The 27,753-nt window shown below is 38.8% G+C and overlaps 1 protein-coding gene across 1 annotated transcript in view; it reads right to left on the bottom strand.

Moving 5' to 3' along the window:
* Positions 1-383: 383 nt before the first annotated feature.
* Positions 384-27,753, bottom strand: part of LOC127804038 (probable methyltransferase PMT26) — a 30,983-nt gene continuing 3,613 nt past the window's right edge. Inside the window, exons 4-9 of the mRNA XM_052340746.1 lie at positions 3,214-3,484; positions 2,801-2,911; positions 2,531-2,705; positions 1,905-2,177; positions 1,369-1,563; positions 384-1,274 (exon numbers count right to left, since the gene is read on the bottom strand). Coding sequence (XP_052196706.1) covers positions 1,046-1,274; positions 1,369-1,563; positions 1,905-2,177; positions 2,531-2,705; positions 2,801-2,911; positions 3,214-3,484 — 1,254 coding nt within the window. The 3' untranslated portion in view covers positions 384-1,045. The remainder of the gene's footprint in view (positions 1,275-1,368; positions 1,564-1,904; positions 2,178-2,530; positions 2,706-2,800; positions 2,912-3,213; positions 3,485-27,753) is intronic.

The following is a 27,753-nucleotide window of genomic DNA, read 5'->3' on the forward strand; positions in this document are numbered from 1 at the left end:
AGGAAAGCCAAACACCAAAAAATGAGATGAAAATTAATTTCTTATGATTTCATATGAGATTTATTTTTCAATATAAAATATTTTATACTAAAACAAGTGCAACCTTTATGTAAGCTACAATAATCTCATTTAATTTGTATATATTTATTATGAAGGTATAACTATCATTTAGTTTTTAATATTTTTCATCCCCTCCATTTCTATCAAGAACAAAAGCTACAATAATCTACTTTAATTTTTATATATATTATGAAGGTATAATTGTCATTTAATTTTTAATATTTTTCATCCCATCTATGGAGGGAAGTCTATTACTTTTGTTTTTTTTCCTTCTGTGCAGCAATGCAAGTATAAAGAAAAAATGAGAGAGAACACAGCAGTAATGAGAAACTTCTCTAGTTGAGTTCCATTTTCAATTACAAATTCTATAGAATTGTCAGCCATTCACACCATCACATAGGGATGTATAAGCCCTTTGGTGTGCCCTATAGCAAAGCATGGCATACAAGACCTATAACAAGTCATACAAATACGAGCTACTGTTACTATATATTTATGTGTTACAGCCAGCCTCGAGTCTTAATGAACGAGGGTTGCATTCAATAGCTGAAAACCAGTGAAAAACTTACAAGTAAAGGCAACCTAAAACTCATTGTGGTTGACTCATAGTGGGACTAAAACTTGATATTGTGTTATAGGCCGGCAGCTTTTGACAGCCAAATGGTCCATGGATGGAAAGCTCATAAAACCAATTAAGAGTTTTGAGTAAAGGCAAAATGGCTCTAGTTTTCCTCTTAGGTAACCAATTTCACAATGCCATTCCAGGAACATCTAGCATCAAGGATGTTTTAACTTATGTAGCATGTCAGCATTTTCAACCAGTGGGATTTACACTTCAAGAAGAATGCATTAACTCATGCATTCATAGCTCTAGAAGAAACTATGCACGAGCTAAGCAAGGAAAATTGCAAGTTAACCTAAGACTAACAGGAAAAAGAGTGTCACCGAGGCCTCGAGAGGACAAATGGGCAGCTGGAAAATGAGCTTAAGCTATGGCGTAAGTGATTGTCTCTACCTCTGTGGGGCGCCACATGGTCTTTTGGACGACTAGTAATCCTTTCTTGTCCTTAGAGTAAGTGAAGCGGACCACCCAATGCATCGACTTCAGCAGGCTTTGAAGCTCACTGATGGTATCTATTTCATCTCGAACGATAAGCTTTCCTTCAGGTCTTAAAATCCGATCAACCTCAGCAACCACAGCCACTAAATTGCACCTGTGTACACATGAACAATCAAGAAATCATAAACTGAGTCATTGGCTCGAAAATGATGACTCTGTTTCAAAGAACTGGAATTGGTGAAACGCACTTCTTTTTAATCTTTGAGAAGAGATGATCTGCATGGAGTAGATCATAAGACCTAGGATAGGTGCTAAATGATTCGCACCAATCATGATAAATCCCAAATAGACCTCGCTCATAAATTATGGGCAGCGTATCCGGAGAGTCTATTAGGACCACATTCATGACCCACACTTTCAAATCTCTAAGGGCAGCAGCAAATCTGCAACCAAAACAAATTGATCAAACAAGGCTGGATAACATGAATCCAAAAAATTCCACAGTGGTAATAACACCAAAATTTAATGTAGATTATGCCAATATTGGCAGAAAACATAAGGAATTGCCTTTAACACCAAATTGGCATAAAAGAATGAACTTAAAACAATATACAGGGAATTTTCATCACAAAATGGAAAATTTCGCAAACATGAACCAAGCTCTTGATACAAAAATGTAATCAGTTTCATAGTATTTGTCAGAGTTAGAAATTTACAAGGTAAACCAAGCAATCAACCATCATATTGGCTTCTTGCCATCCATGACTTGAGTTACTTTGCTTACCCTCCATAGACGGCTTTCATGTCCATGGCATTCCTTACATTAGACCAGTTTATACCCATCCTTTTAAGATATGAGTTGGTCACCACGTGTTTCCAGTGTTCATAATCTGCAGTGAAATCCTCAGGTGCTGCCTTGCCATAAACTCCAACCTGGGAACTCAACAACCAATAAGGTGGCTTGTCCACTCTTGCTGGCCACTGTTCTGGCCATTGAGACCCACGCTCAGAAGCATTAACAGGCACCTCGTGCATACATGTTTGTAGTGGAACATTCCTATATACATCAACAAATCAGAAGATCCTTAGGGCAGGAAGAGCAGCAGTTAAATCACAATTTGTAGTGAACTTAAGTGACCCTGGATCCAACTATAGATACATCCAGGAAGGACTGCACAAAAACCTACTTTTTGTTTTCCAGATGGAGTATAGTTTCCATGTTACATGAACCCAAAAGACATAAACATGGCTGCCACACAGTAAGAGGCAAGGCAACAGAAAGACATGAACCAATATCATCCAAAAATTGTGCATCCCTATCACCTATAGAAGTGTAGCAAGTATATTTCCCAGGAAAACAAGCCAAGCAATACAAGAAGCAACTTATTTTTCAACTAAAGAAATAGGTACCAGGCTGCATTCGGGTCATCAGATTGTTGGCAAAGAGGAGGCTCGTTTTTGGATCTGTTCTCATAGCATTCATTTGAGGTAGGTTTCTGAAATATCGCTATTCCCGCTCGATTCAGACTATCCTTCGTTCTTTGCACAAGTTTCCAGCACATTGACTTTGTTAGTTTATTCATGGCTGCCATCAATTCCAAATGCATGTACATATAATTGTTAGAACAAACCAACTGATTCACAAAAGAAAAATAAACTAGTATAAAAAAGATCATCTACCTTCCCAAATCTCAGGATCTTCAGGAAGCCTTGGATAAACAGGCGTTGCAGACCAGATGAAGAAACCACCAGGTCGCAGAAGACGATTCAGCTCCAATAGAAGTTTTCCGCCTGCAGTTGTAGCACCAAATAAATCTTCAAACAAAGTAGACACATTAAACTTAAACAAATGATCTGATCATAGGGGGCCAGACCATAAGTCAATTACCATGGAAAGCATTGTTTAAAACACAGTCAAGAAACAAAACTGACAAAAAGAAAAAAGAAAAAACAAACAAACCAACCACTATAGGGAATGGACCAGGAAATAAATGATAGAATGAAGCAATTACTCCTTCAAAACAATAATATTGCAGCTCTTATCTTTGGATTAGCCTGTCTAAGTTCCACTGTCAAAACAGTCATTAGAGTACCTTCAATATGCCAGGGGACCCTACACCGTGCACAGTGGACAACATCAAAGACTCTGCCTGGGAATGGAAGTCTCTTAGTGCCCATAACAGCAGATATAGCAGGGATCCCCCTTTCAAGTGCAAACTGAACTTGGGCTTCATGTTCATCTTTTGGGGCAAATGACATAGTGAGAACATCTCTTTCAAAAAGAAAGCCACCAAAGCTAGCAACCCCACACCCAACATCCAGTATTACACGAGTTCGTTTTCCCCAAGCAATATCAGGCATAGACTGCAGGAACAAGACTTATCCAGATTAATGAAAGCATGTGAGATTATGGTAAGCTGAGTTCATGAGAATAACATTACTGGCATTCATCAGCTTTGCAAGAACCGTAAAAGGAGGGTGATCAAACAATGGATAAATTTTCAATACACTCAGAATGAAACATTAATTAATACAAATTAGCAACAAAAAAAAAAAGTTATTTATCCATATGATGTATTTGTGGAAAACATGTTTCTCTTGTAGCTAAAACTTCTATTGTTACCTATTTGTCTAGATATATTATTATATTTCCCATGTATTTCCTTAAAATTAATACAGTAAGATAAATTTTGCTCACTTAAGTTGGCTCTTGGTATTCACATGGTGGACTAACGAAAAATCCATTTCACAATTGGTCCTCGAGTACCAAATTTTCTTGGAAACTAGACAAATGCTCAACTTCCTTAATGTAGATGATATATACCAGACAGAATACTTACCTAGTTAGATGACCAAAATATTCCTAACCTGATGTGCCTAAATGAGTTGCTTTTAACATAGACTAGAAGATAATGATATCACATAGGTCCTGATTTCTAATCATCGTCTGAGAATGATATCTACAGTTTGTTTTCATTTGCATAATGTACATAGAGCTAGCTACCTGTCACAATTTTAAAGCTAGTTTACGTTAGCATATTTTGTGAACTAACACGTGAGATGTATTATGTCAATAAGGTATGACATGGCAATGCAATCACACACAATACTCATCAATCACACATTTTATGAAGGCAGCCTCAGGTTCTCAATTCATTTCTAACTGGTGCATCTTTGGTTCATGGCCATCATTCCACACACCTAGTAACATCACTGACATGGCCTAAGGGCCCTGAACTCACCCTTGACCTTCAACATATTCCTCACAACCAGGAAAGGGTCAGACACACTTGCATGGCGATGAACATTCAAATTTCATGCATGCTTTTGACTCACATAATGCACCATGCTCAAATCTATCATGCACATAATCGTGGTTTAATACATAGCAAACTGCCACAAAATCATTTCATTCATCATGCCAATAGAAATGAACAATAACCAAGGTTTAGTCAAGTTTCAACTTCTCCAAGTTTTTCTTGAATTTCTCCAGAACATCCTCAGGCCTCAGCTTTTCCTCTTCCTCTCTTCCTCTTTTTCTTTCAGCACTTTCTCACTCTAGTTTATGGGAGAGCTTCTCAATCTAACTCCTTGTGCTATGAAATGAATAAAGCATGGCCTATTTATAGGCAACTCTTAGCTGCTGAAGGAGCTGAATGTGTGGCAGCCACCTATCCCTTGTTTGATGGCACACTCACTGACTGCTTCAGCTAAAGCTAGTGCTGCAACTCTTCCCTTTTTGGGGCCACATGTCATTCTTATGGTGATAATTTCTTTGGGTTGCATCTCATCACCTACCCCAGCAACTATAGGACACTTCATCACTATTCTAGAAGTCTTTTCCTCCTTCCAGATTGCTGCAGAAAGCTGAAGGTTCCTTAACCCTCTCTATTTACTCTTAATCACTTTGACTAGCCTCTATCCAATATCCAAAACTCTCAACCAAAATTAATAACTCTTAAGTCACTAGAACCCTTTCATTAAGCATAATAACATATCCAAAATGCAGCACGAGATATCTTCATTTAGACTATCAAATCAGACTCTTAAGTTAGCCACTTACCTGACTTCTGATTTTCCTGCTTCCATAAGTATCAAAAGTTGAACGATGACCAACTCTTCAGTCCTACACATCAACTCTCCCTACAGTTGACACTCTAATCAACTCCTGATCCTCCCTTCACTTCTTTCTCTCTCCTCTCTCCTCTATTCACACTAATTAACGTGATGTCACATCCCACCCCAAAAAAAAAATGAAGTAAAGATAATTAAAACAAAATCTTTCCCTCAAAATTTGTCAAACTAGTTATCAAAGGAAACTTCAATCATGTCTCCCAAAACCATATATTCATTTATCCCTCAAACATTACATTAACTTCTTATACAAATAGGTGTGAGTATTTGGCTTTCATCTTAGCCTTAGGTTCCCATGTAGCTTCCTCCACTTGATGATTTCTCCATAGCACCTTCACTAATGGGATATTGCGGTTTTGTAGCCTTTGTTCTTTTTAATCCAGCATTTAACTGGTCGCTCTTTGTAAATCAAATCACTTTAGACAGCACTGTTCTAGCCTCCAACACATGGGTAGAGTTGAGTTTGTACTTTCAAAGCTCTGATATATGAAACACTAGATGTACCTGGGCCAATTTTGGTGGCAATGCCATGCAATAGGTGATGCGGTCACCAATCAAGACCCGGCCCAAAGCCGACCCGACCACGCCGGAACAATATTTTAATACTTCTTAAGTTTTAGAATTCTACTTGGTTTAGGATTCTACTTCATGTTATTTTAATACTTCTTAAGTTTTTAGAATTCTACTTGATTTAGGATTCAATTTCATGTTTCTACTTGATTTAAGATTCTACTTCATGTTGGATTAGGATTTATTTCTATTAGAATTCTAGTTGGATTTTGAATTCCAAATATTAGATGGATTTGGATTAGCCAAATACTATAAATATGCCTAGAATCTAGAGTTTGTAATCAAGTTTTTCTTAATCAAATTTCAGCAACCTATTTGGGTTTTCTTAGCAAAACAGTCTTGTTTTTGCGTCTTCTTGAAAGCCAAGCTTCGGCCATTGAAGTTTGCTCTTTCAAGGGTTTATTTTGGTATGTTTTCTTCACACTCGCGCTACACGCTGCGTCAAGTGGTATCAGAGCGGTTAATCAACCAATCAGATGGCCAATCTTGAAGGTAACGGTAGCAACCAGCCTCGTGACGGTGATCAGGGGTTGTCCGCAGTTTGGAGAGCAATAGAAGAACAGCGGGAAGTAACTCGTACTATCCAGCAACGATTGGAGCAACATAGCAACCAATTGGGCACCTTACTACGAGTTGATGATGACAGGAACCTGAATAATGGGGTGAATCAAGCCGGAGCGGGAAGACCACCCATTAATCATGTCCTTGTTAATCCTATAAGACCAGTGATTGAAGATAGCGATGAAGAGGATGATTTTGGTCGAGCAATAGCTAACCCCGGTGGTAGAGGGGTTAGGAGGAATGTGCATCAGCACAACCACTGGGGCAACGATGAGTATAAACTAAAAGTTGATATTCCCACCTTTAGTGGAGATCTTGATATTGAAGGGTTCCTGGATTGGATCACTGAGGTTGACCGTTTTTTCGAATACATGGAGATCCCAAATGAACGACAAGTAAAGTTAGTGGCTTACAGGTTGAAGGGCGGTGCATCTGTTTGGTGGGAGCGATTAAGAGAAACGAGATTGAGGGAAGGCCGACAGCCAGTTCAGACATGGAGACGAATGAAGCAACTATTAAGAGGTAGGTTTTTGCCCCCTGACTATGAACAATATATGTTTGAAGCTTATCAAAGATGTGCACAGGGAATGAAGAGTGTGAATGAATATACCTTTGAGTTTTTACGATTAGCGGAGAGAAACCAATTGTCAGAAAGTGACAATCAACAAGCAGCTCGTTACTTGAATGGATTGAAGCTTGCTATTCGTGATAAAATTGGGGTTCAGATGGTTCTGAGTGTGCAAGAAGCAAGAAACTTAACTTTAAAGGCTGAGTTAATGTTGAGTGAGAGATCTCGTAATGACAACTATCGTCGGTATAATGGGAATGAAACTAAACAACCAGCTTTTGATAAAGGCAAGTCGGTTCAAGGAGCGCAACCCTCCAATCCACCCCATACAGTCAACCCTAATAAGGCTACAACGGGGGGAAACATTCGAGGTACTACTTCTAATCTTCCAAAATCCCCTAATCCTTATGCAAAGCCTATTCTTTTAAAATGTTTCAAGTGCAATGAGGTTGGGCATCGATCTAGTGATTGTCCAAGGAGGAAAACAGTTAACATTGTAGAAAAGAAAGAGGAAGATGTTGCTGAAGAGGAAGTATATTGCGGGCCTGATGGGGAGGATGACGAAGAAGATTATGGACATGGGCAATATACCTGTGTAGTGAGGAAGTTAATGCTATCTCAAAAGAATGAAGATACTACTCAACGGCATAAGCTTTTTCGCACGAGGTGTACGGTGAAAGGAAAAATCTTTGAGTTGATTATTGATAGTGGAAGTCAGGAGAACATCATAGGAAGAGACGTGGTGGCAAAGATGCAGTTAACTCCTGAAAAACATCCAAGCCCTTACATGATTGGATGGATCAAAGAAGTTGGTGGCATACATGTGGATGAACGTTACAGGGTGCCTTTCTCTATTGGTAAGTACTCCGACGAAGTCTATTGTGATATTGTTGATATGGATGCTTGCCATATTTTATTTGGGAGGCCTTGGCAATTTGATGTGGATGCTAGGCACTCGGGTAGGAAGAACACATATCAGCTTGAGAAAAAAGGTATGCGTTATACTTTGTTACCTATAGTGGAAAAGAATCAAACCAAAGCTTCTAAAGTGGAGGGGCAAAATTTTCTTACCATTACACATAAACACACTGAGTTTGTGAGGGAGTGTAAGGATACTCAAGAGGTTCACTTATTGATTATCAAGGGAGAGAGTGTGAGTGAGCTATTGAAGGTGAATCAAATTCCAGTGGAGGTGCAGGGATTGTTGGAGGAATTTCATGATGTGGTTCCTGAGGAGTTGCCTAATGAGCTACCTCCTATGAGAGATATTCAACACCACATTGACTTGGTTCCTGGTGCTAGCTTGCCTAACCTACCACACTACAGGATGAGTCCTAGGGAGAATGAGATTTTGCATGAGCAGGTAGAGGAATTGTTGAGAAAATGACACATTCAGACTAGCATGAGTCCATGTGCAGTGCCAGCATTATTGACACCAAAGAAAGATGGGAGTTGGAGGATGTGTGTTGACAATAGAGCCATCAACAAAATTACTATTGGGTACAAATTTCCAATTCCTAGGCTCGACGACATGCTTGATCAACTTGATGGGGCTGTGATTTTTACCAAAATTGATCTTAGAAGTGGTTATCATCAAATCAGAATTCGACCCGGAGATGAGTGGAAGACAGCTTTCAAGACGAGAGATGGGTTGTTTGAGTGGTTAGTCATGCTCTTTGGACTAACCGCTCTTTGGACTAACCAATGCACCAAGCACTTTCATGAGACTAATGAACCAAGTATTACGCCCTTTCATTGGTAAATTCGTTGTGGTGTATTTTGATGATATTTTGATATACAGTAAGTCTATTAATGAGCATGAGGGGCATATTCGAGAGGTGTTGAGTGTGTTGAGGGAAAACAAACTTTATGCTAATTTGAAGAAGTGTACTTTTATGAGTGAGAGCTTGTTGTTCTTGGGCTTTGTTATAAGTAAAGAGGGCGTAAAGGTAGATGAGGAAAAAGTGCGAGCTATTAGAGAGTGGCCAACTCCTAAAAATGTCAGTGATGTGCGAAGTTTCCATGGGTTAGCAACTTTCTATAGGCGGTTTATCAAACACTTTAGTAGTATTGTGGCTCCAATTACTGAGTGTTTAAAGAAAGGAAAGTTCCATTGGGGTGAAGAACAAGAGCAAAGTTTTACCTTGATAAAAGATAAATTATGTACCGCTCCTGTCTTAGCTTTGCCAAGCTTTGAAAAATTGTTTGAGGTTGAGTGTGATGCGAATGGAGTGGGTATATGTGCTGTGTTGTCCCAAGAGAAGAGACCAATTGCATTTTTCAGTGAGAAGTTGTGTGAAGCCAGAAGAAAGTGGTCTACTTATGAAAAGGAGTTTTATGCAGTAGTGAGGGCTCTTAAGATATGGGAACATTACTTGATTGCCAAAGAATTTGTTCTTTACACGGATCACCAAGCTCTTAAGTACTTGAGTAGCCAAAGGCAATTGAGGAGTGATATGCATGCTAGATGGTCTGCTTTTATTGATAAATTTCCATATAAAATTGTACATAAGTCGGGACAGCATAATCGAGTGGCAGATGCTTTGAGTAGGCGTGTGGATTTGATCAAGACCTTTAGTGTTGAGATTGTTGGGTTTGAGTGCTTGAAAGAATTATATGCGACAGACGAGGATTTCAAACATGTGTGGGAACAATGCATGTCTCAGCAACCATCAGGAGATTTCTATGTGCATGATGGGTTTCTCATGAAGGAAAATCAGTTGTGCATCCCTTGCACATCTCTTCATGAGAAAATTATTCGGGATTTGCATAGTGGTGGCTTAGCAGGGCATCTTGGCAGAGACAAGACTATTGAAGCTATTATGGGAAGGTATTATTGGCCAAGAGCAAGGAGAGATGTTTCTATTATTGTGGCGAGGTGTTATATATGTCAAACAGCTAAGGGGCACTCTTCTAACGTCGGTCTCTACATGCCATTGCCTGTTCCCAATGCTATTTGGGAAGATTTGTCTATGGACTTCGTGTTGGGTCTACCGCGAACCCAACGAGATATGGATTCTGTTTTTGTAGTGGTTGACAGGTTTTCCAAGATGGCGCACTTTCTCCCATGCAAGAAGACGGCAGATGCAGTAGCTACAGCCAAACTGTTTTTCAAGGAGATTGTTAGACTACATGGAGTCCCTAAAACTATTACTTCGGATCGTGATACAAGGTTTTTGAGTCACTTCTGGATTACCTTGTGGAGAATGTTCGATTCATCTTTGAATTTCAATAGCACAACACATCCCCAGACTGCTGGACAAACAGAGATGGTGAATCGTACCTTAGGAAATCTGATTCGCAGTGTTTGCAAAGACAAGCCAAGACAATGGGACCTAGTCATAGCTCAAGCGGAATTTGCCTACAACAACGCCATGCATAGCTCAACAGGAAGATCATCATTCTCTATCGTATACATGAAAGTTCCTAATCATGCATTGGATTTCGTAAAATTACCAAAGGTACCAGGTTTCAGTGTTGCAGCTAGTGACTTAGCCGAACACGTTCAAGCAGTTCAGGAAGATGTCAAGCAAAAGTTGCACGAGGCGAATAAGAAGTACAAGGCAGCAGCTGACAAGCATAGGAAGCACAAGGTATTTGCAGTTGGAGATGAAGTCATGATATTCTTGAAGAAGAAATAGATTCCTACAAGACAACAGAACAAGCTCGAGCCAAAGAAGTATGGTCCTTACAAGATTACAAAGAAGATCAATGATAATGCTTATGTTGTGGATTTGCCAAATCATATGGGTATTTCCAAAACATTCAATGTTGCTGATATTTCTTTGTATTTGTCGGACGTTGAGTTATCATACCCAGATCATAATTTGAGGATGAATTCTTCTCAAGTGGAGGTGAATGATGCGGTCACCAATCAAGACCCGGCCCAAAGCCGACCCGACCACGCCGGAACAATATTTTAATACTTCTTAAATTTTAGAATTCTACTTGGTTTAGGATTCTACTTCATGTTATTTTAATACTTCTTAAGTTTTTAGAATTCTACTTGATTTATGATTCAATTTCATGTTTCTACTTGATTTAAGATTCTACTTCATGTTGGATTAGGATTTATTTCTATTAGGATTCTAGTTGGATTTTGTTTTCCAAATATTAGATGGATTTGGATTAGCCAAATACTATAAATATACCTAGGATCTAGAGTTTGTAATCAAGTTTTTCTTAATCAAATTTCAGCAACCTATTTGGGTTTTCTTAGCAAAACAATCTTGTTTTTGCGTCTTCTTGAAAGCCAAGCTTCGGCCATTGAAGTTTGCTCTTTCAAGGGTTTATTTTGGTGTGTTTTCTTCACACTCGCGCTACACGCTGCGTCAATAGGCCACCCTCTCGCTCCCTCGAGAATTTGATAGGACCTTATGTAGCATGGGTTTGTGAAAACTGAATGTATTTTTCGTTACTTCATACGTACAAAATACAAGCCCTCTAATAGGGATGAGGAATGTACAAAATAGAAAAGATTACAAAGGCTAAACAATAGGAAAGATTTGACTATACACAAATAGGAATAGAAAAGTTTCCTAAAGACTGATTTAGAAATTTCCAAAAAAAACTGAAGATATGATTGGCTTCTAAACTAAGGATAGTTTGACTAACAACTCTCTTTGAGATGCTAGCCAAAGTTTCCTTATTTCTTCTTTCGAGAACCAACACTCCCCCTCAAGCTGGTGAATGGATATCCACCATTCCCAGCTTGCATACCAACTCTTCAAACCTTCTAATGGGAAGCCCCTTTGTCAAAAGATCAACTAGTTGTTTTCTCGACGGAACATAGGGTGCACAAATCAGGCCAACTTCCAACTTCTCCTTTATGAAATGTTTGTCTATCTCCACATACTTGGTTCTATCGTGTTGCACAAGGTTATGTGCAATACTTATAACTGATTTGTTATCACAACACAGCTTGATTGGTCCACTACTAGCAATCTTTAGGTCTTCCAAAATAATTTTCAGCCACAGCAATTCACACAGCCCTAGAACCTTGGCCTTGAATTCGGCCTCAGCATTAGATCTAGCCACTATACTCAGCTTCTTACTTCTCTAGTTAACCAAATTCGCCCCTAGGAACACACAATAACCTGTTGTGGAGCATCTATCAGTTAAAGACCCTGCATAATCTGCATCTGTATATCCTATAATGTCCAAGTCATTTCTTGATTTGAACAAAATCCCTTTACCAGGTGTAGTTTTCAGATAACATAGGATTCTCCTTACAGCCTGCATATGTTCTTCTGTTGGACTATGCATGAATTAACTCACCAGGCTAACAACAAATGCAATATATGGTCGAGTGTGAGACAAATAGATTAGTCATCCCACCAATCTTTGATATCTTCCTTTGTCCACTAGCTGACAATTAGAATTTTCCCCCAACTTGATGTTAGGTTCTACGGGGGTACCTGCTCCTTTACCTCCCAGCAATCTTGTTTCCTTTAACGAACCCAATATATACTTCCTCTATGATAGAAAAATCCCTTCTTTAGAATAAGCCATCTCTATTCCCAAAAAATACTTCAATGCACCATGGTCTTTAATTTCAAATGTTCTGGAAAGACTCTCCTTAAGCTGTTTCTGCTCTTCAAAATCATTTCCAGTCACAATAATGTCATCTACATAGACCGACAAAGCTATCATCCTTCCCTCCATTGAATGTTTAATGAAAAGAGTATGATCTCCCCTACTTTGATGATATTCCATCCGTTTCATAACCTTAGAGAACCTATCAAATCATGCCCTCGATGACCGTTTAAGCCCATAAAGTGCCTTCTTTAGTTTGCATATCTTTCCTAAAATTCCTTTTGTCAAATCTTAGTGGTGGCACCATAAATACTTCTTCTTCTAAGTCTCCATGCAAAAAAGCATTCTTGACATCAAATTGTTGCAATTGTCATCCATAATATGCTGTTAGGGCTAAGAGGATCCCTACTATTGTCATCTTTGCCACAGGTGCAAAGGTCTCTAGGTAATCCATGCCACAGGTTTGGTATACCCTTTAATAACTAGCCGAGCCTTATACCTTTCTAAAGTGTGATCTACATTATACTTTAGGTTAAAGACCCACCTACAACCCACAAGTTTAATTCCCTTTGGTCTAGACACCATTTCCCAACTTTGATTCTTTTCCAAGGCTCTCATCTCCTCCTGCATTGCTTGTATCCAATTCTGATCCTTTAAAGCCTAACAATGGTATCTAGAAACGTCAAGAAACTTTTATGCTTTGGGGACAAACGATGATAAGAGAGATAGCTAGCTAATAGATATTGTGTACAACTCTTAATTCCTTTTCTAATAGCAATAGGTAGATCCAAGTCATTAGGAACAGAATTAGAAGAACTAGAGGGATGAGTGATTTCAGTACCTGAACTTGGAATGGATGTTGGTCCAAGTTGAGGATCCATAATAGGTTGTGTTCTTCTCTTGAAGACACAAGGGGAACCTTTAAACCTGACCGAGGATGGCAACATTGATAATGGTTGTGCTTCTTGTGGTTCTGGTATGCCCTGTTCACCCAAGGAAGAAACAGATTAAGGGACAGCTACTGTTTAGGTCTCTAGGTGTAACATCCTAGAGACAGGAAGACCACCACCTTGGTCACCACTAGTAACATTCTCCCCCTAGTGACTAGGACTAGAGGACCCAAAGAATGATTGAGTTTCAACAAATGTAACATCCTTGGACACATAGAATTTTAGTGAGAGGATGATAACATTTGTAGCCTTTTTTAAGTAGAAGAATAACCAAGAAAGATGCTTAAGTGCTCGAGGGTCAAGCTTATCCCTGTGATGCTTAGAAATATGGACAAAAATGTGGAAGCATCTAATAGTTTGTTATAAGTTTGTTATAACAGTTTGTTGTTGCTATTATGTTTATGTTTAATTAATGTATTTGGCAGTTGTTGTTATGTTCTGATTAATGATGCTTTCTAGTATAGGCAGTATTCGTCTTTCCGTTAAGCAAAATGTCTATATAAATAGCTCACGGTCATTTTGTATATGTAACTTTCATTTTTGTGATTCCTGAATAAAAGTTATGCTCGAGGTATTTTTTCTCTCTCTCTCTCTCTCGTGTTATGTCTCTAATCTATACCTAGGGTTCCTCTATATGGTATCAGAGCCATTCGCTCTTCTCTAATGGCCTCAAATCAATCCTCCTCTCCTTCTCCTCGATCCTCGTCTTCTTTGTCTTCTACCTCTCAAGCTGATTTCGCAGCAGTGGCTAAAGCCTTTAGCTTTATTTTGATAAAGCTTGATTCCAGTAACTATATTTTCTGGAAGGCTCAAATTCTCACTACAATACGAACATTTGATCTAGTCTCGTTCCTTAACAAAATAGCTCCTCTCCAAAAAGCCTGCTTGATCCAGATGGCAAAGATGCAGTTATCAATCTAGAATACCTAAGCTGGATCCGATCTGATCAGCTGTTGTTGGAATAGCTCTTCTCAACAATTGGCAAAGAAGTTTTAGCGCAAGTGATTCACTATGAATCATCTGCCGAGGTATGGCCAGCTTTGGAAAACCTTTATGCTCGCCAAACAATAGCTAAGTCATTTTAGTTGAAGCAGAAATTAAGATCAATCAAGAAGGATGACCTCTCGATAAATGATTACATTCTTAAAATCAAGACAATCGATCATTCTCTAGCTGCTATAGGAGAGCCATTAACTGATAAAGATTTACTGCCTGCAATTTTGAATGGACTAGATCATGATTATGAAACTGTTGTGAGCCTAATTACATATCAAATGGATGAAATTGATTTAGAGAAAGTTCAGTATTTACTTCTAATGCATGAGCAGTGATTGTTGGTTAAGAATTCATCATTGAGTGTTTTCTCTTTTTGAATTCAATTATGCATGCAAATGTTGCATCATCTAATTCACAGAACAGTACTGGTTTTGCTGACAATAATAGAGGAGGTAATTCAGTAAGAGGAAACAATTATATGAATAGAGTGTCATGACCCTAGGGTTTAGCTAGGGCCTAGGAAGGAATTCGGGGAAGAAACAGAGAAGAATTGGAAGGGGGAGATAGAGCAGAATTAGGGAGAAAGAAGGGAGAGAGAGGGAGAACCAAGAGAAAATTAAGAGAGAATAGAATTCAATTTCATTTATCATCAACATGCCTCCCCACCTACTACAAGTAGCCTTTTATAGGCATCAGCTAGCATCTAACTAACAATATATTCTAGAATAACAGAATAACAACACCCATTTATTGTAACCAGATTACAAAAATACCCCCTAACTATAACTGTAACTCAATTATAGCTTTGCCCGTATAATACCCAAGGGTCGTGACAATTCCCCCTCCTTGAAATGTTTCTTGTCCCCAGGAAACTTATTACCACCTAACCGTTGCTTCTTTATCCAATGCCCATCTTCACCCACAGGTTTCTTCATCATCTTTTCTTGTTCTTATCTATCATTTCCCTTGTCTCTCGCTTCCTCTTTTCTTTTTCCTCAACAATAACATCATTATGACTTGCTACAACACCAATTTCAGCCATCCAACTCTTCCTTATTGCCGTTAAAAATGGTTCCAAATGTGTCGTCAGTCCTACAACCCCATCCTTTTCAATTATGGACAGAATTTCAAACCTCTCTACACGTAAAAATCTATACATTACCTCCAACTCTTCTGGCTGCAATGTTACCTTTGCTTTGTCTTGTGTGCTCATGCCAATGGCATACATGTGAGATGTTCCAAGCAAGGTGTCTGGTGCAATCCTTTGTTCCTTCTCTTTAGACTCCTTATTTTGTTGTTTCAGGAGATTAATGGCATGGCATCAGGAGTCTCAGCACAAATGGCAGTGCTTGAGAGGCTGCCAACTGATTGAGTTCCATCCTCCACTTGCTCCTCCCCAATCTCTTCTTCCATGTACTCCTCAGCCCTCTCTATAGCCAAGACCAAGGGAGTAATATGTTTAGACCCTTCCATATCTTCAGTAGGGGCCTCCTCAAGTGGAAATACTTTTACTTGCTGGTAGTTGGAGTGCACCAAGGATTTACTTTCAGCAAGGCTATCCTCCTTCGGTTGCTCCACTTTAAGGAATTCCTCCTTGTTAAAACTTCCTCAATAATCAACGAAGTATTCAGCGGGGAAGGTGTAATGATACTTCTTGATCAATATCATCGCAAACTCCTGCAATTTCTTGCAGAACATACGGCCAAATTCCACGCACTCTTCATGAATCCCACTACTTGTTCCTTTGTCCCTTTGGCTAGACTCATTCTCAAACTTCTTTCCCCATGTTTGATTCTTCTGGCCACATTGCTCCTTATCCTTATTGCTGCCAACTGAAAATGCAACCTTCTTTGGCTGCCATTAAGGCTCCATTCCAACTGAAAAGGAAGCATTCTTTTGCTGCAATTGAGGCTCCCATGGTCTCCTACGTGCACTACTCCAGTACTCCCCTTAGCCGATTTTTCACAATCAACATACTTTGAAGACCAAGAAACTATATACATAATGCTCTTCTTCACACAAGTTAACCCAAAATTCAAAGCCAAAATTAACCTTTGTTTCCCTTTGCTCACAGCCTCAAGCACCAACAATCAACGAGCTGGATAAGCTGGAAGAATCCACTTCTCACACGGAATCTGTTGAATCCGCTGCGCCACTTTGATCTGCAACTAAATTGTCAATTAAAGCTGACTAACGCAATGGATAAACAACCTCCTGACTTGCTCGCGAACGCTATGGGTTTAGGATCGTTTGGACCTACGTCCACTTCGTGCCTTCACTGCTAGCCGAAATTGAAATGGTTCAGTTATCTTCAATTCTCCAACAAACTGAACAGCTAGGCAACGGATCCAATTCCGCCTTCTGGCTCATCTGTTGCGAAAGTCTCCTACACTTGCCTCGCCTTCTTGATCACTATAGCAACTCGAAAAACAGCAGCAAATCACCCTGATGTTCCACCTTCAAGTCGGCAACCTAATATGAAGCGATTCACGCTTCCACCTTCATAGTCGCTCCGTTTTCGACCAATACCTGTTGCGCCACTCTGATTTGACTTTAAATTCAACTCGGCATCACCGCCAGCACTCTCCTGGTTGTGTCGTCTTCAATTCCACTGAGTCCTGATACCAACACTAATCACCGTCCGCTTCACCCAATCACTGTCCACAAGCTCCAATCGTGAATCCTCCTAGCTTGCTTGTCCAGACAAGATTGGAGTCTTAGCCGCGAGTTGTCAGCCTCTTGTACTGATCGCTCTCTGCTTCCACTTCGGGCAAGAATTACTATAATTCGCAGCCAAACATCACCTCTAGCTTCGCCTTCCAAGTTCGCCTAGCTTGTCGGAATTCACTGCCAAAATCATTGGCCTGTCCCTCTAGTCTCTACAAGTCGCCTCTGTATTAGCTTCACTAATTCGCCTTTATCACCCTCTAGGATCAGGTTGGATTCACTGATCGCACTCGCCTAACAACACCGAGGCCTACAGAAATTGTCGGAGCTCTTGAATTCGTTCGAATCTCCTGAAAGCATCGCTTAATCGATTCTGCATCTAGTTGTCTTACTCTTAACATGCAGCTAAGATTGCCAGAAATTGCTTTTGGAACCGCTCGTCTTCAATTTCGAACAGAGTTACCAACACTCTTAGCCGAGAGTCACTCTTCTGTGTGTCGGAATCAAATTCCAAGAATCAACTACATCGGACAGCATCTGTTGACATTCATCGGAAATTAATCAACAAAGAAAACCGCTAAGGAATGAGGCTCTGATACCAATTTGTCATGACCCTAGGGTCTAGGAAGGAATTGGAAGGAATTCGGGGAAGAAACAGAAAAGAATTGGAAGGGGGAGATAGAGCAGAATTAGGGAGAGAGAGGAAGAACCGAGAGAAAATTAAGAGAGAATAGAATTCAATTTCATTTATCATCAACATGCCTCCCCACCTACTATAAGTAGCCTTTTATAGGCATTAGCTAGCATCTAACTAACAATATATTCTAGTATAATAGAATAACAACACTCACGTGTTGTAACCAGATTACAAAAATACCCCCTAACTATAATTGTAACTCAATTACAACTTTGCCCCTATAATACCCAAGGGTCGTGACATAGAGGGAGAGATCGAGGAAGAGCATCAAATAGAAGAGTTTACTATCAATTGTGTGGCAAACCAGGACATTTTGTCGATAAGTGTTATCATTGATTTGATAAGAATTTTTAGCAACAAGTACCTAATCAAGGTCTTACTCGAGCAAATGATGGGAATCAGTATAATAACAGAGCTTATATGGCCTCCTTTAGTGATTCTAATGGAGCCTAAATGAGTGAGACAGGTTCTCTGCTAGGTTCTCACGATGGAAATAACCCTAGATCTTCTACTTCTGATAATTTTGTTTATCAGTCTTCATTTCCATATCCTTCTTGGTTTGTTGATTCCGAAGCAACAAATCACATTACATCAAACTTGAACAACTTATCCTCACATACACCTTACAATGTTGGAGACAAAGTTGTCATAGGCAACGGTAAGCAACTCCCTATTACTCACATCAGTACTAGCCATTTGTATACTAACCTTAAACCTACTTCAATCCTTTCAATTCCTAATGTTCTTCATGTTCCAAACATGAAGAAAAACTTACGTAGCGTTTCTCAACTAACTCATGATCATAATGTTATGGTTGAGTTTCACTCGAATGTGTGTTTGATTAAAGACAAAACCACCAGACTGGTACTGTTCAGGGGACATCTTAAGGATAGGCTCTATCGGTTGTTCCTAGCATCTTGGTCTGCTGTCAACAAAAATTTTGCCCTATCCCTAGAGCCTTTATCTGTTGATTTTGTTTTTCTTTCTTCGAATACATGCAATACACAAAATGTTGCATGTAATAGACAAAACTCATTTAGTCCTAAGCTATCAACTATTGCAAATGTTGCTCAAAGCACTAATGACTGCCAGCAATGGCATGTTTGATTGGGACATCCCTCTTTGAATTTTCTAAAGATTGTATTGAATAAAATTGGTGTGTCTTGTTCACTCTCCGATTTATCATTTTGTGACTCATGTAAGGTCAGAAAGTTAAGTCAACTTCCTTTTTCTAGCTGGGAAATTACAACTACAAAACCATTAGAATTGGTTTATTTAGGCCTTTGGGGACCTGCACCTATTGTGTCAATTGAAGGGTTTCGATACTACATAATCTATGTAGATGCATTCACTCGATACACTTGGCTTTACCCTTTAAAACTCAAATCTGATGCCCTCTCAGCTTTCACTATTTTTCATAAATTTGTTGAAATTCAGTATCAAACCAAGCTTCGAACCTTACAAACTGACAGGGGGGGGAGTTTAAAGCATTCTTACCTTTTCTTCAATCCAATGGTATTCAACTAAGATTTACATGTCCACACACACATCAACAAAATGGGGTGGCAGAAAGAAAGTATAGACACATAGCCAAAATGGGTCTAACCTTGTTATCTCATGCCCAAATGCCTTTAAAATTTTGGGTGGAAGCCTTTCATACATCTGTTCACTTGATAAATTGGTTTCCTGCTTCACCTATTAAGTACAACACACCTTTTGAATCACTCTATCAAAAGCCACCTAACTATCAGTTGTTGCAACCTTTTGGTTGTGCTTGCTTCCTTTATCTTCGTCTCTACAACAAGCACAAGTTTAACTTTCATTCCACAAAATGTATCTTTATTGGATATACTCAAGCTGGCAATAGATGCTTGCATCCATTAGGGAGAGTGTATGTGTCTCGGAATGTAAAATTTAATGCTAATGAGTTTCCTTTTCTTACTCTGTTTCCTAGTCCTTCTTCTACTCCTAAAGTTGTGTCATCATCATCTTTGGGGTATTCTACTGATTTTCTTCAACCTATTGTTACTTCTCCTATTTCTTTAAAATGTCCTCAAGTAGCACAGTCCCTTCTGGCCTCAAATAAGACTAGCACTCCATCTATAACTACTAGTTCTCAGGCCACAACTCCTTCTACTTCATCTACGTTACAGCATTTACCCACTCAATCACCAACCATTATTTCTCCTTTGTCCAAAAACAAAATTGTTCCAGCCCCTTCAATTCATCCTATGTTCACCAGGTCTAAAGCCAAACAACTTGTACCTCTTCACCTCATGCCTTAGTGAGTAACATTGAACTTGGTTTCATTCGTGAGGCTCTTTTAGACTCACAATGGGTTAAGGCCATGGAAGAAGAGTATTCAGCCTTGCAAAGGAATCATACTTGGGATTTGGTTCCCTTTTCAAAGGATATGAACTTAGTTGGTTGTAAGTGGGTGTTCCGAGTGAAATACAATGCCAATGGATCAATTCTAAAATATAAGGCCAGATTGGTGGCCAAAGGCTTTCATCAAACACCTGGTGTGGACTATGCAGAGACCTTTAGTCCAGTGGTTAAGTCCCCCACTATCAAAGTATTATTCTCATTAGTAGTAAATTTTGGTTGGGATATATAACAAGTGGATGTTAACAATGCATTTCTTAATGGAGACTTGACTGAAACTGTTTATATGGCTCAACCTAAAGGCTTTGTAGATAATCAATCTCCTGCTCATGTGTGTCGGTTGAATAAGTCACTCTATGGACTAAAGCAGGCCCTGAAGCTTGGTATTCAAAACTGAGAGCTGCCTTACAATCTTGGGATTTTGCCAGGTCTATATCAGATGCATCCTTGTTTATTAAAAGGACAGCTACTTATGCACTCTTTCTTCTAGTCTATGTTGATAACATACTGCTCACTGGATCGGATTCAGTAGCTCTTCGTTCTTGCATTCATGATTTGGACACATAATTCACTCTCAAGACCCTAGGTTCTGTGAATTATTTTCAAGGGTTTGAAGCCTATAGGGATGGCAATGGTCTTTATCTTACTCAATCTAAGTATGTGGTTGATTTGTTGAAAAAGATAGCCATGCAAAATTGTAAGCCATGCAGCACACCTATGGCTGCTGGAGTTTCGTTAACTGATGGTGGGGATCCTTTTCCTAATCCATCTTTGTATAGAACTTTAATTGGTTCACTGCAATATCTCACTTATACAAGTCCAGATATAGCATTTACAATGAACAAGTTGACTCAATTCTTGTCTAGTCCTAAGTCTCAACACTGGTCAGCATGTAAGAGGTTATTTCAGTATCTTAAAGGCACTATTGGTATGGGTTTGGTCTTTACTCCTTCATTGAATAACTTGTCTTTAGTGACTTACACAGATGCAGATCATGCTGGCTACAAGGTCACTAAGCATTCTACTAGTGGTTTTTGTGTATATTTTAGCCAAAATCTTATTGTGTGGGGTTCCAATAAATAGTCTGTTGTTGCTAGATCTGATGGAGAGGCTGAATATCGGGCAATTGCTATTGGTGTGACTGAACTTATGTGGTTGAAATCCTTATTTGTTGAGTTGGGATATCCTTGTGTGTCCACTCCAATCGTATGGAGTGATAACTTGGGTGGTAAGAGCATGGCAGAAAATCCAGTGTTTCACTCTAGGACAAAGCATGTTGAAATCGATGTCCAAGAGAAAGTTGAATGTGGTGAAGTAGAAATCAGATATGTTCCAACTTCTGATCAAGTGGCAAATATTCTTACTAAAGGACTACCTAGAGACCAATTTGAGTTTTTGTGTAAGAGACTTAGTCTAAAAGTGTCACCTGTGTGTGCTGATTTAAAGACTGCTACAACTGCTATAGTTTCATCCACAAATTTCTTGAATTCTTAGGAGTCTGATTTGAAGGGGAGTGTGGAAGCATCTAATAGTTTGTTATAACAATTTGTTGTTAGTTTGTTATAACAATTTGTTGTTGTTGTTATGTTTATGTTTAATTGATGTATTTGGCAGCTGTTGTTATGTTCTGATTAATGATGCTTTCTAGTATAGGCGGTATTCTTCTTTCCGTTAAGCGAGACGTCTATATAAGTAGCTCACAGTCATTTTGTATATGTAACTTTCATTTTTGTGATTCCTGAATAAAAGTTCTGCTCAAGGTATTTTTTAACTCTCTCTCTCGTGTTATGTCTCCGATCTATACCTAGGGTTCCTCTACAAAAAGACACACAACCAAAGACTTTTAAAGGAAGGGAGGTATGAAAACCAACATCAGGGAAATAGGAGGACAAACATTGGAATAGACTTTGATGATTTAAGAGCTTAAAAGGAACCCGATTGATCAGTTATGAAGTAGTTAAGACTGCTTCTCCCCAAAAAAGTTTAGGAACAGAATGATGATGGAGAAGAGCCTTAGTAACATTAAGTAGATGCCGCATTTTCCTGTCGGCCACCCCATTTTGTTGAGGAATATCCACATAAGATGACTCATGGACAATCCCTTCCTACTGGAAAAATAGATGCAGGTAGTGATTAAAATAATCTCTTGCATTATCAGTACGAAATCTTTTAATGTGTGGTCCGAATTGGGTAGAAATCATTTTATGGAATATAGGCAAAACAGTGTTAATAGCAACCTTATCCTTTAAGAGATATACCCAAGTCATTCTTGTACAATCATCAATGAAAGATATGAACCATCTAGCCCCAGAACAATTAGGAATTCTAGATAGCCCCCAAACATTAGAATGTGTCAAAGAAAATGGAATAGAAGACAATTTATTACTGATGGGATAAGAAACTCTATGATGCTTAGAAAATTCACACACATCATAATGAAGATCAGTGACACTTAAACTCCTAAATAAAGTAGGAAACATAGACCGCAACAAACTAAAAGGAGGATGTCCTAAACGATAATGTTGAAGCCATATCTTGGTCATAAGAGTAGGTTGTGATGAATAGGCAAGGATAGGTTGATCCCCTTTAGTGAAAACATTGCTTTTCTTCAAGTAGTACAACCCATTCCGTTCCTCAGCAGCACCAATCATCATCCATGTGTTCAATGCATGAAACTCACATGTATGAAGAGAGAAAATAACACGGCAATTAAGGTCTTTGGTGAGCTGATGAACAGAGATTAAATTGGTAGAAAGATTAGGAACATGAAAAACCTATTGTACAGGTAATGAGGAATTGAGAATAACATTGCCTTGACCTATTATAGGAATTGTATTACCATTGGCTACTGCTATTTTCTTGGAAACACTCATTTGGTTTATAGGATTCAAACACATTTAGGTTATAAGACATATGGTCAGTAGCTTTTGAGTCTAGGATCCATAAATCATTCCTAATAGCATGCAAGGCAGTAAAAGATTCAGAATGAAAACCAAAGTACCTGCTTATGCCAGTGAGCAGGTGCCATCTTGAATGGTTTTCAGAAAGCTTTTTAGCTTATTGATTTCATCAACATTCTGTTGGCTTAACTCAGAAGTTGTAATTAGATCCGCCTTCTTGATGATGGTTTCCTCCCCGTTTATATTATAAGCCTATGCTTGATTTCTGGATTGTAGATTCCTAAAACCACCCATCTTATTCAAAACTGCCTCTTTTCCATGTAACTTGAAACATGATTCCCTGGTATGCTTAGATTTCTTGCAAAATGAACACCACAAACCCTCTCGGCTTTGTGGTCTAGGATGTGGATCATTCCTTCCCTGTTAAGACTTGAACCAAGAGCCATCCATCTTGTTAGTTAACATTGTTGATCTCTCAGGATTAGCCTCATTGAACATGGTTATCCTCCTATATTCCTCACTACGGATTATAGAAAACACTTCATTAAGTGATGGAAGTTTTTCTCTTCCAAGAACCTGCACTCTCACTTGATCATACTCAGCATCAAGACTAGCCAAAAACTCAACGATTTTGTCCCCCTCAAATATAGAAGTAAGGGTAGTTGCATCTTCACTGCACACCATCTTAATATCCTGATAGTGATCTAATTTAAGCCAATATCCATTGATCTTATTATAATACTTAGTGATTGTCAAAGACCCCTGCCTCGCACTACTTATCTTTGTTTTAATTTCAAATATTACAGAAGCATCTTGCACCTTAAAATAAGTACATTTCACAGTGTCCCAAATCTCTTTTTAGCAGAAGATAAGAACATATAATTCTTGCTTACCTAAGGCTGCATTGAACTCCAAAGCCAAGACATGATCATTGAATCCTCAATATCCCATGCAAGAAAACCTAAATCCGAGGTCTTGGGGGCTGGCTCAGTCAAATGAGCTATATTCCCTCAACCTTTCAAGAACCTTCGCACAAGTTGAGACTAATGTAGATAGTTTCTACCGTCAAGACGATAGGAATGATGCATTCCTGGTAATTCACTGGTTAAGGTGTTTCCTGTAGGTGGATCAAACAGAACAACATCTCATGTTGTCATAGGAGGAGTGGTTTCTGAAATTTCTGATATGGTAGAGGAGATTAATGGCTAATAAACTAGAATCAAACTAAAAACAATACCATGGCAATGAAGGCACACAATCGTTTGATTGGATTATATTCTTCATTACTTCATACATACAAAATACAAGTCCTCTTATAGTGATGAGGAATGTACAACATAAGAAAGATTACAAAGGCTGATGACTATACACAAATAGGAAGTTTCCTAAACATTGAATTAGAAATTTCCAAAAAACTGAAGATATGATTGGCTTCTAAAGGATAGTTTGACTAACAACTCTCTTTGAGATGCTAGCCAAAGTTTCCTTATTTCTTCCTTCGGGAACCAGCAGTGTTCAACTTCCTCCATTTTTCAAATCTATGAACTCCTTGTCAAGGTACAATATTTAGGAATAAGTGATCACCCACCTCAAATTCCAAACTTCTTCAATGATTATTTGTGTAAGCTTTTTGCCTACTTTAGGTCCTTTTATCTTAACTTCAAAACTCACACTTTCTTTTTCATGCCAACTTTGGTTCGAGCAACTTGCTATGCTCTATATCTACCCAACATAATGGTGAGTGACACTTCCTTTATAAAAAGCTTCGTACAAAGTCATTCCTATACCGGAGACCAGAGTGGTAGTAGTCATTATAAGCACACTCTAGTAGTGTCAAATGATTGATTTTTTTTTTAATTCCTATTCTAGAAGTCTCTTCCTCATTTCATATTGTTGGAGAAAGCTGGAGGTTCCTTAACCATCTTTATTTACTCTTAATCACTTTGATTAGCCTCTAATTCAACCTCCACAAATCTCAACCAAAATTAATTCTTATGTCATTAGAAGCCCCTCATTAAGCCTAATAACATCCAAAAATTCAATAAATTATATCTTCATTTAGTCTCCCAAATTTGACTTTTAATTCAACTGCTCACTTGAGTTTTGATCTATCTACTTCCCTAAGTTGATCAAAAGTCAATTGATGGTCAACTCTCCCTTCATGCACATCAACTCTCCCTACAGTCAACTCTTGAAGTTTCAGTTTTTTCCCCTTCATTTATTCGTATAAATTTAAGAGATATCACATCTCAAGGTTTATTAACTTTGACTATTGGGCCTTATTGTGGTAATAGGGTCCCTAACTAGATCAAATTTTGATTAAAATAAGGCCAAGAGCTATAAAATGAAAAATATTGAGAAAGACACCTCTATCTAAGAATTCACTGTGGAATTCAAATCTCCCAATCAACACTGGGTCGTACGTGGCCTATTATGAGGAAAGATTATAAACTTGTTAGCTTCCATGAAGGAGATGAGGAGGTGATTTCCTTTGGGAATTGCTAAATTGAGCCTTTTACATTCAGCACTCTTCACCATTTCGCTCAACTGCTCAGAGGATATCCTTATGGCCTTATTACAAGAAAACCAAGTTTACTAAAGAAAGCAAAGCAAGAATTTAATAGAACTTTAGAGGGTAGCAGAAAGGCAATGCTAGAAGTTAAGGGATTTGTTCCAAATAAGGTTTAGACTACATGGAAATAGGAATTTCTACAAGCTCGTCATGATGAGACAACATAATGACAATCTTTTCACTGCCTCTGTGCCTGTGGTGTAACTGGGGATCCTTTTTAACATCTCCGTAATTCAAGAGTGGCAGCATTTCTTTTGAAAAAAAATTTACATGACAAGAAGTCTTTGGTGAGATGCTTCACAATTCAATGGTATGCACACTTATTAGAGTAAGACTAACCTCATAAGCTTTGTGCTTTCTTCAGTTCGAACAACATGACTTAATCATCTGCGACCCATGCAACGAGCAAGGCAATATAGGGAGAAGGGTTTTATTGATAATATTTCTTTTGCCCTATCACCATTGCTGCAACGAGGACTTCCCTACCCACATTACTATGAGTTCACAATGAGCAAAATGCTTCCTAGATGACAAGCTTGCAGCCTGAAAGTGGAAGAAAAGGGGCAAGGCATTGGCCTTACGTTCTCACTTAAGTTTCAAGCGGCCTCTAGTAAGCTAGAGAAAATGTTGAAATTATGATTAATGACGTGGATTTATATTTGAATTGCATCCCTTTAATGTAGATCTCAATGAAGTGCTCCTCTAAAATCAGTCCTTTTTTATTAATAAATAGAAGTAGGTTCTCTTGAATGTCCACCAGCTTTTCTTATAATAGCCTGATGTAAGAAAGGGGATTTTACCACCTCTAAGTCTATAAGGAGATGCAAATTAGTAAGGTGCTTGTCTTCATAAGAACCTGGCATAAAATTTTTATACCATATCTTGCCAAGAGGATATAGATTTTGGAGCATATACCAAGTGCATGTCTTGCCCACGAGGGACTTGGCAATTCCCTTAAGCATAAATTGGTCAATCGCATAAGTGTAAAAGGGATCCACCAATGGAAGGCTTGGGAAACTGTGGCTATGTCTAAGAGGTAGGGTATCAACTTTCCTGAGTGGCATGTTCAGCAAACACTACTATCCCTAGTGAAGTTGAAGTGGACAAAAGTGATGAATAGCTGTCATGCATAACAAACACTACTATCCCTAGCATGGTTCAGTGCAGAAAAAAAGAGATTAAATATCATCAAAAAGTGAGGAAATGGTGGAGCTTAAGCAATGAAGAGAGATAGGAGAAAGAAAGAGGAAATGGAAAGTCAACAGGAGTATCCTCCAAAGAGACTAAAGGGCCCTAGACATACAACAATGCCTTGTATAGAAGGCTGGTCTAAGAAGGTCTCGGGGACTGATCCTTCCTAAAGGCCAGGCAGCTTACTCTCCAGGGCTCAACTAAATGACAGGTTGACTAGTTGTTCAAAGAAAAAGGGTTGTCAACAGCCATCATCTCCAAAGAAGCATGCTTTTTTTTCTTTTTTTTTTACAGAAGACACATAATTAGGTGGCCATCCTAAACAGGGGGTCCACCTTGCAACTTTCTTTCTCTTTCTCTCCTATTTGTTGAAGAGTGAGAGCCCTAAGAGGGCCAAGCACGCAAAAGAATGCCTTAGTTTCTAGCTCTCAAGTCACAAGCCCTCAAGGTCCCATGAGGAGAGATTCCCCAGATCCTAATGTATCCTAGATCTAGGGGAAATGTCCTGCGAGGGTTAGACTTAAAGGGGAGTGTGCTTCAAATGGAAGTAGGGTCTCAAGTCTAGCAGCTTGACTGTGTGGTTTGCCCCTGATTGGGCAGGATAGAATTAATATGAGATCAGCCGAGTGGAATGCACCAACCTCCAGGAGATGAGTCTTTAGCCAAGCCAAGGGTGTCCGAGCTGCATTTAAGCCTCAAGGGGAAGAGTGCTAATCCATGACTTTTGCTATATTAATGATTGCCATGTGGCACCATTTGGAAGGAACAGTTTGTGGATCTTTCAAGAGTTAATTTTCTAATTTGACTTACACGGCTAAATTCTCAATAAATAAACAAAATAAATTCAGGAATATAATATGTTCACATATAACTCCAATTACATGGAAAAGGAGTTATTCAGGTTTCC

This window comes from Diospyros lotus, chromosome 6 (assembly GCF_014633365.1).
Source record: "Diospyros lotus cultivar Yz01 chromosome 6, ASM1463336v1, whole genome shotgun sequence".
Lineage (NCBI taxonomy): Eukaryota > Viridiplantae > Streptophyta > Magnoliopsida > Ericales > Ebenaceae > Diospyros > Diospyros lotus.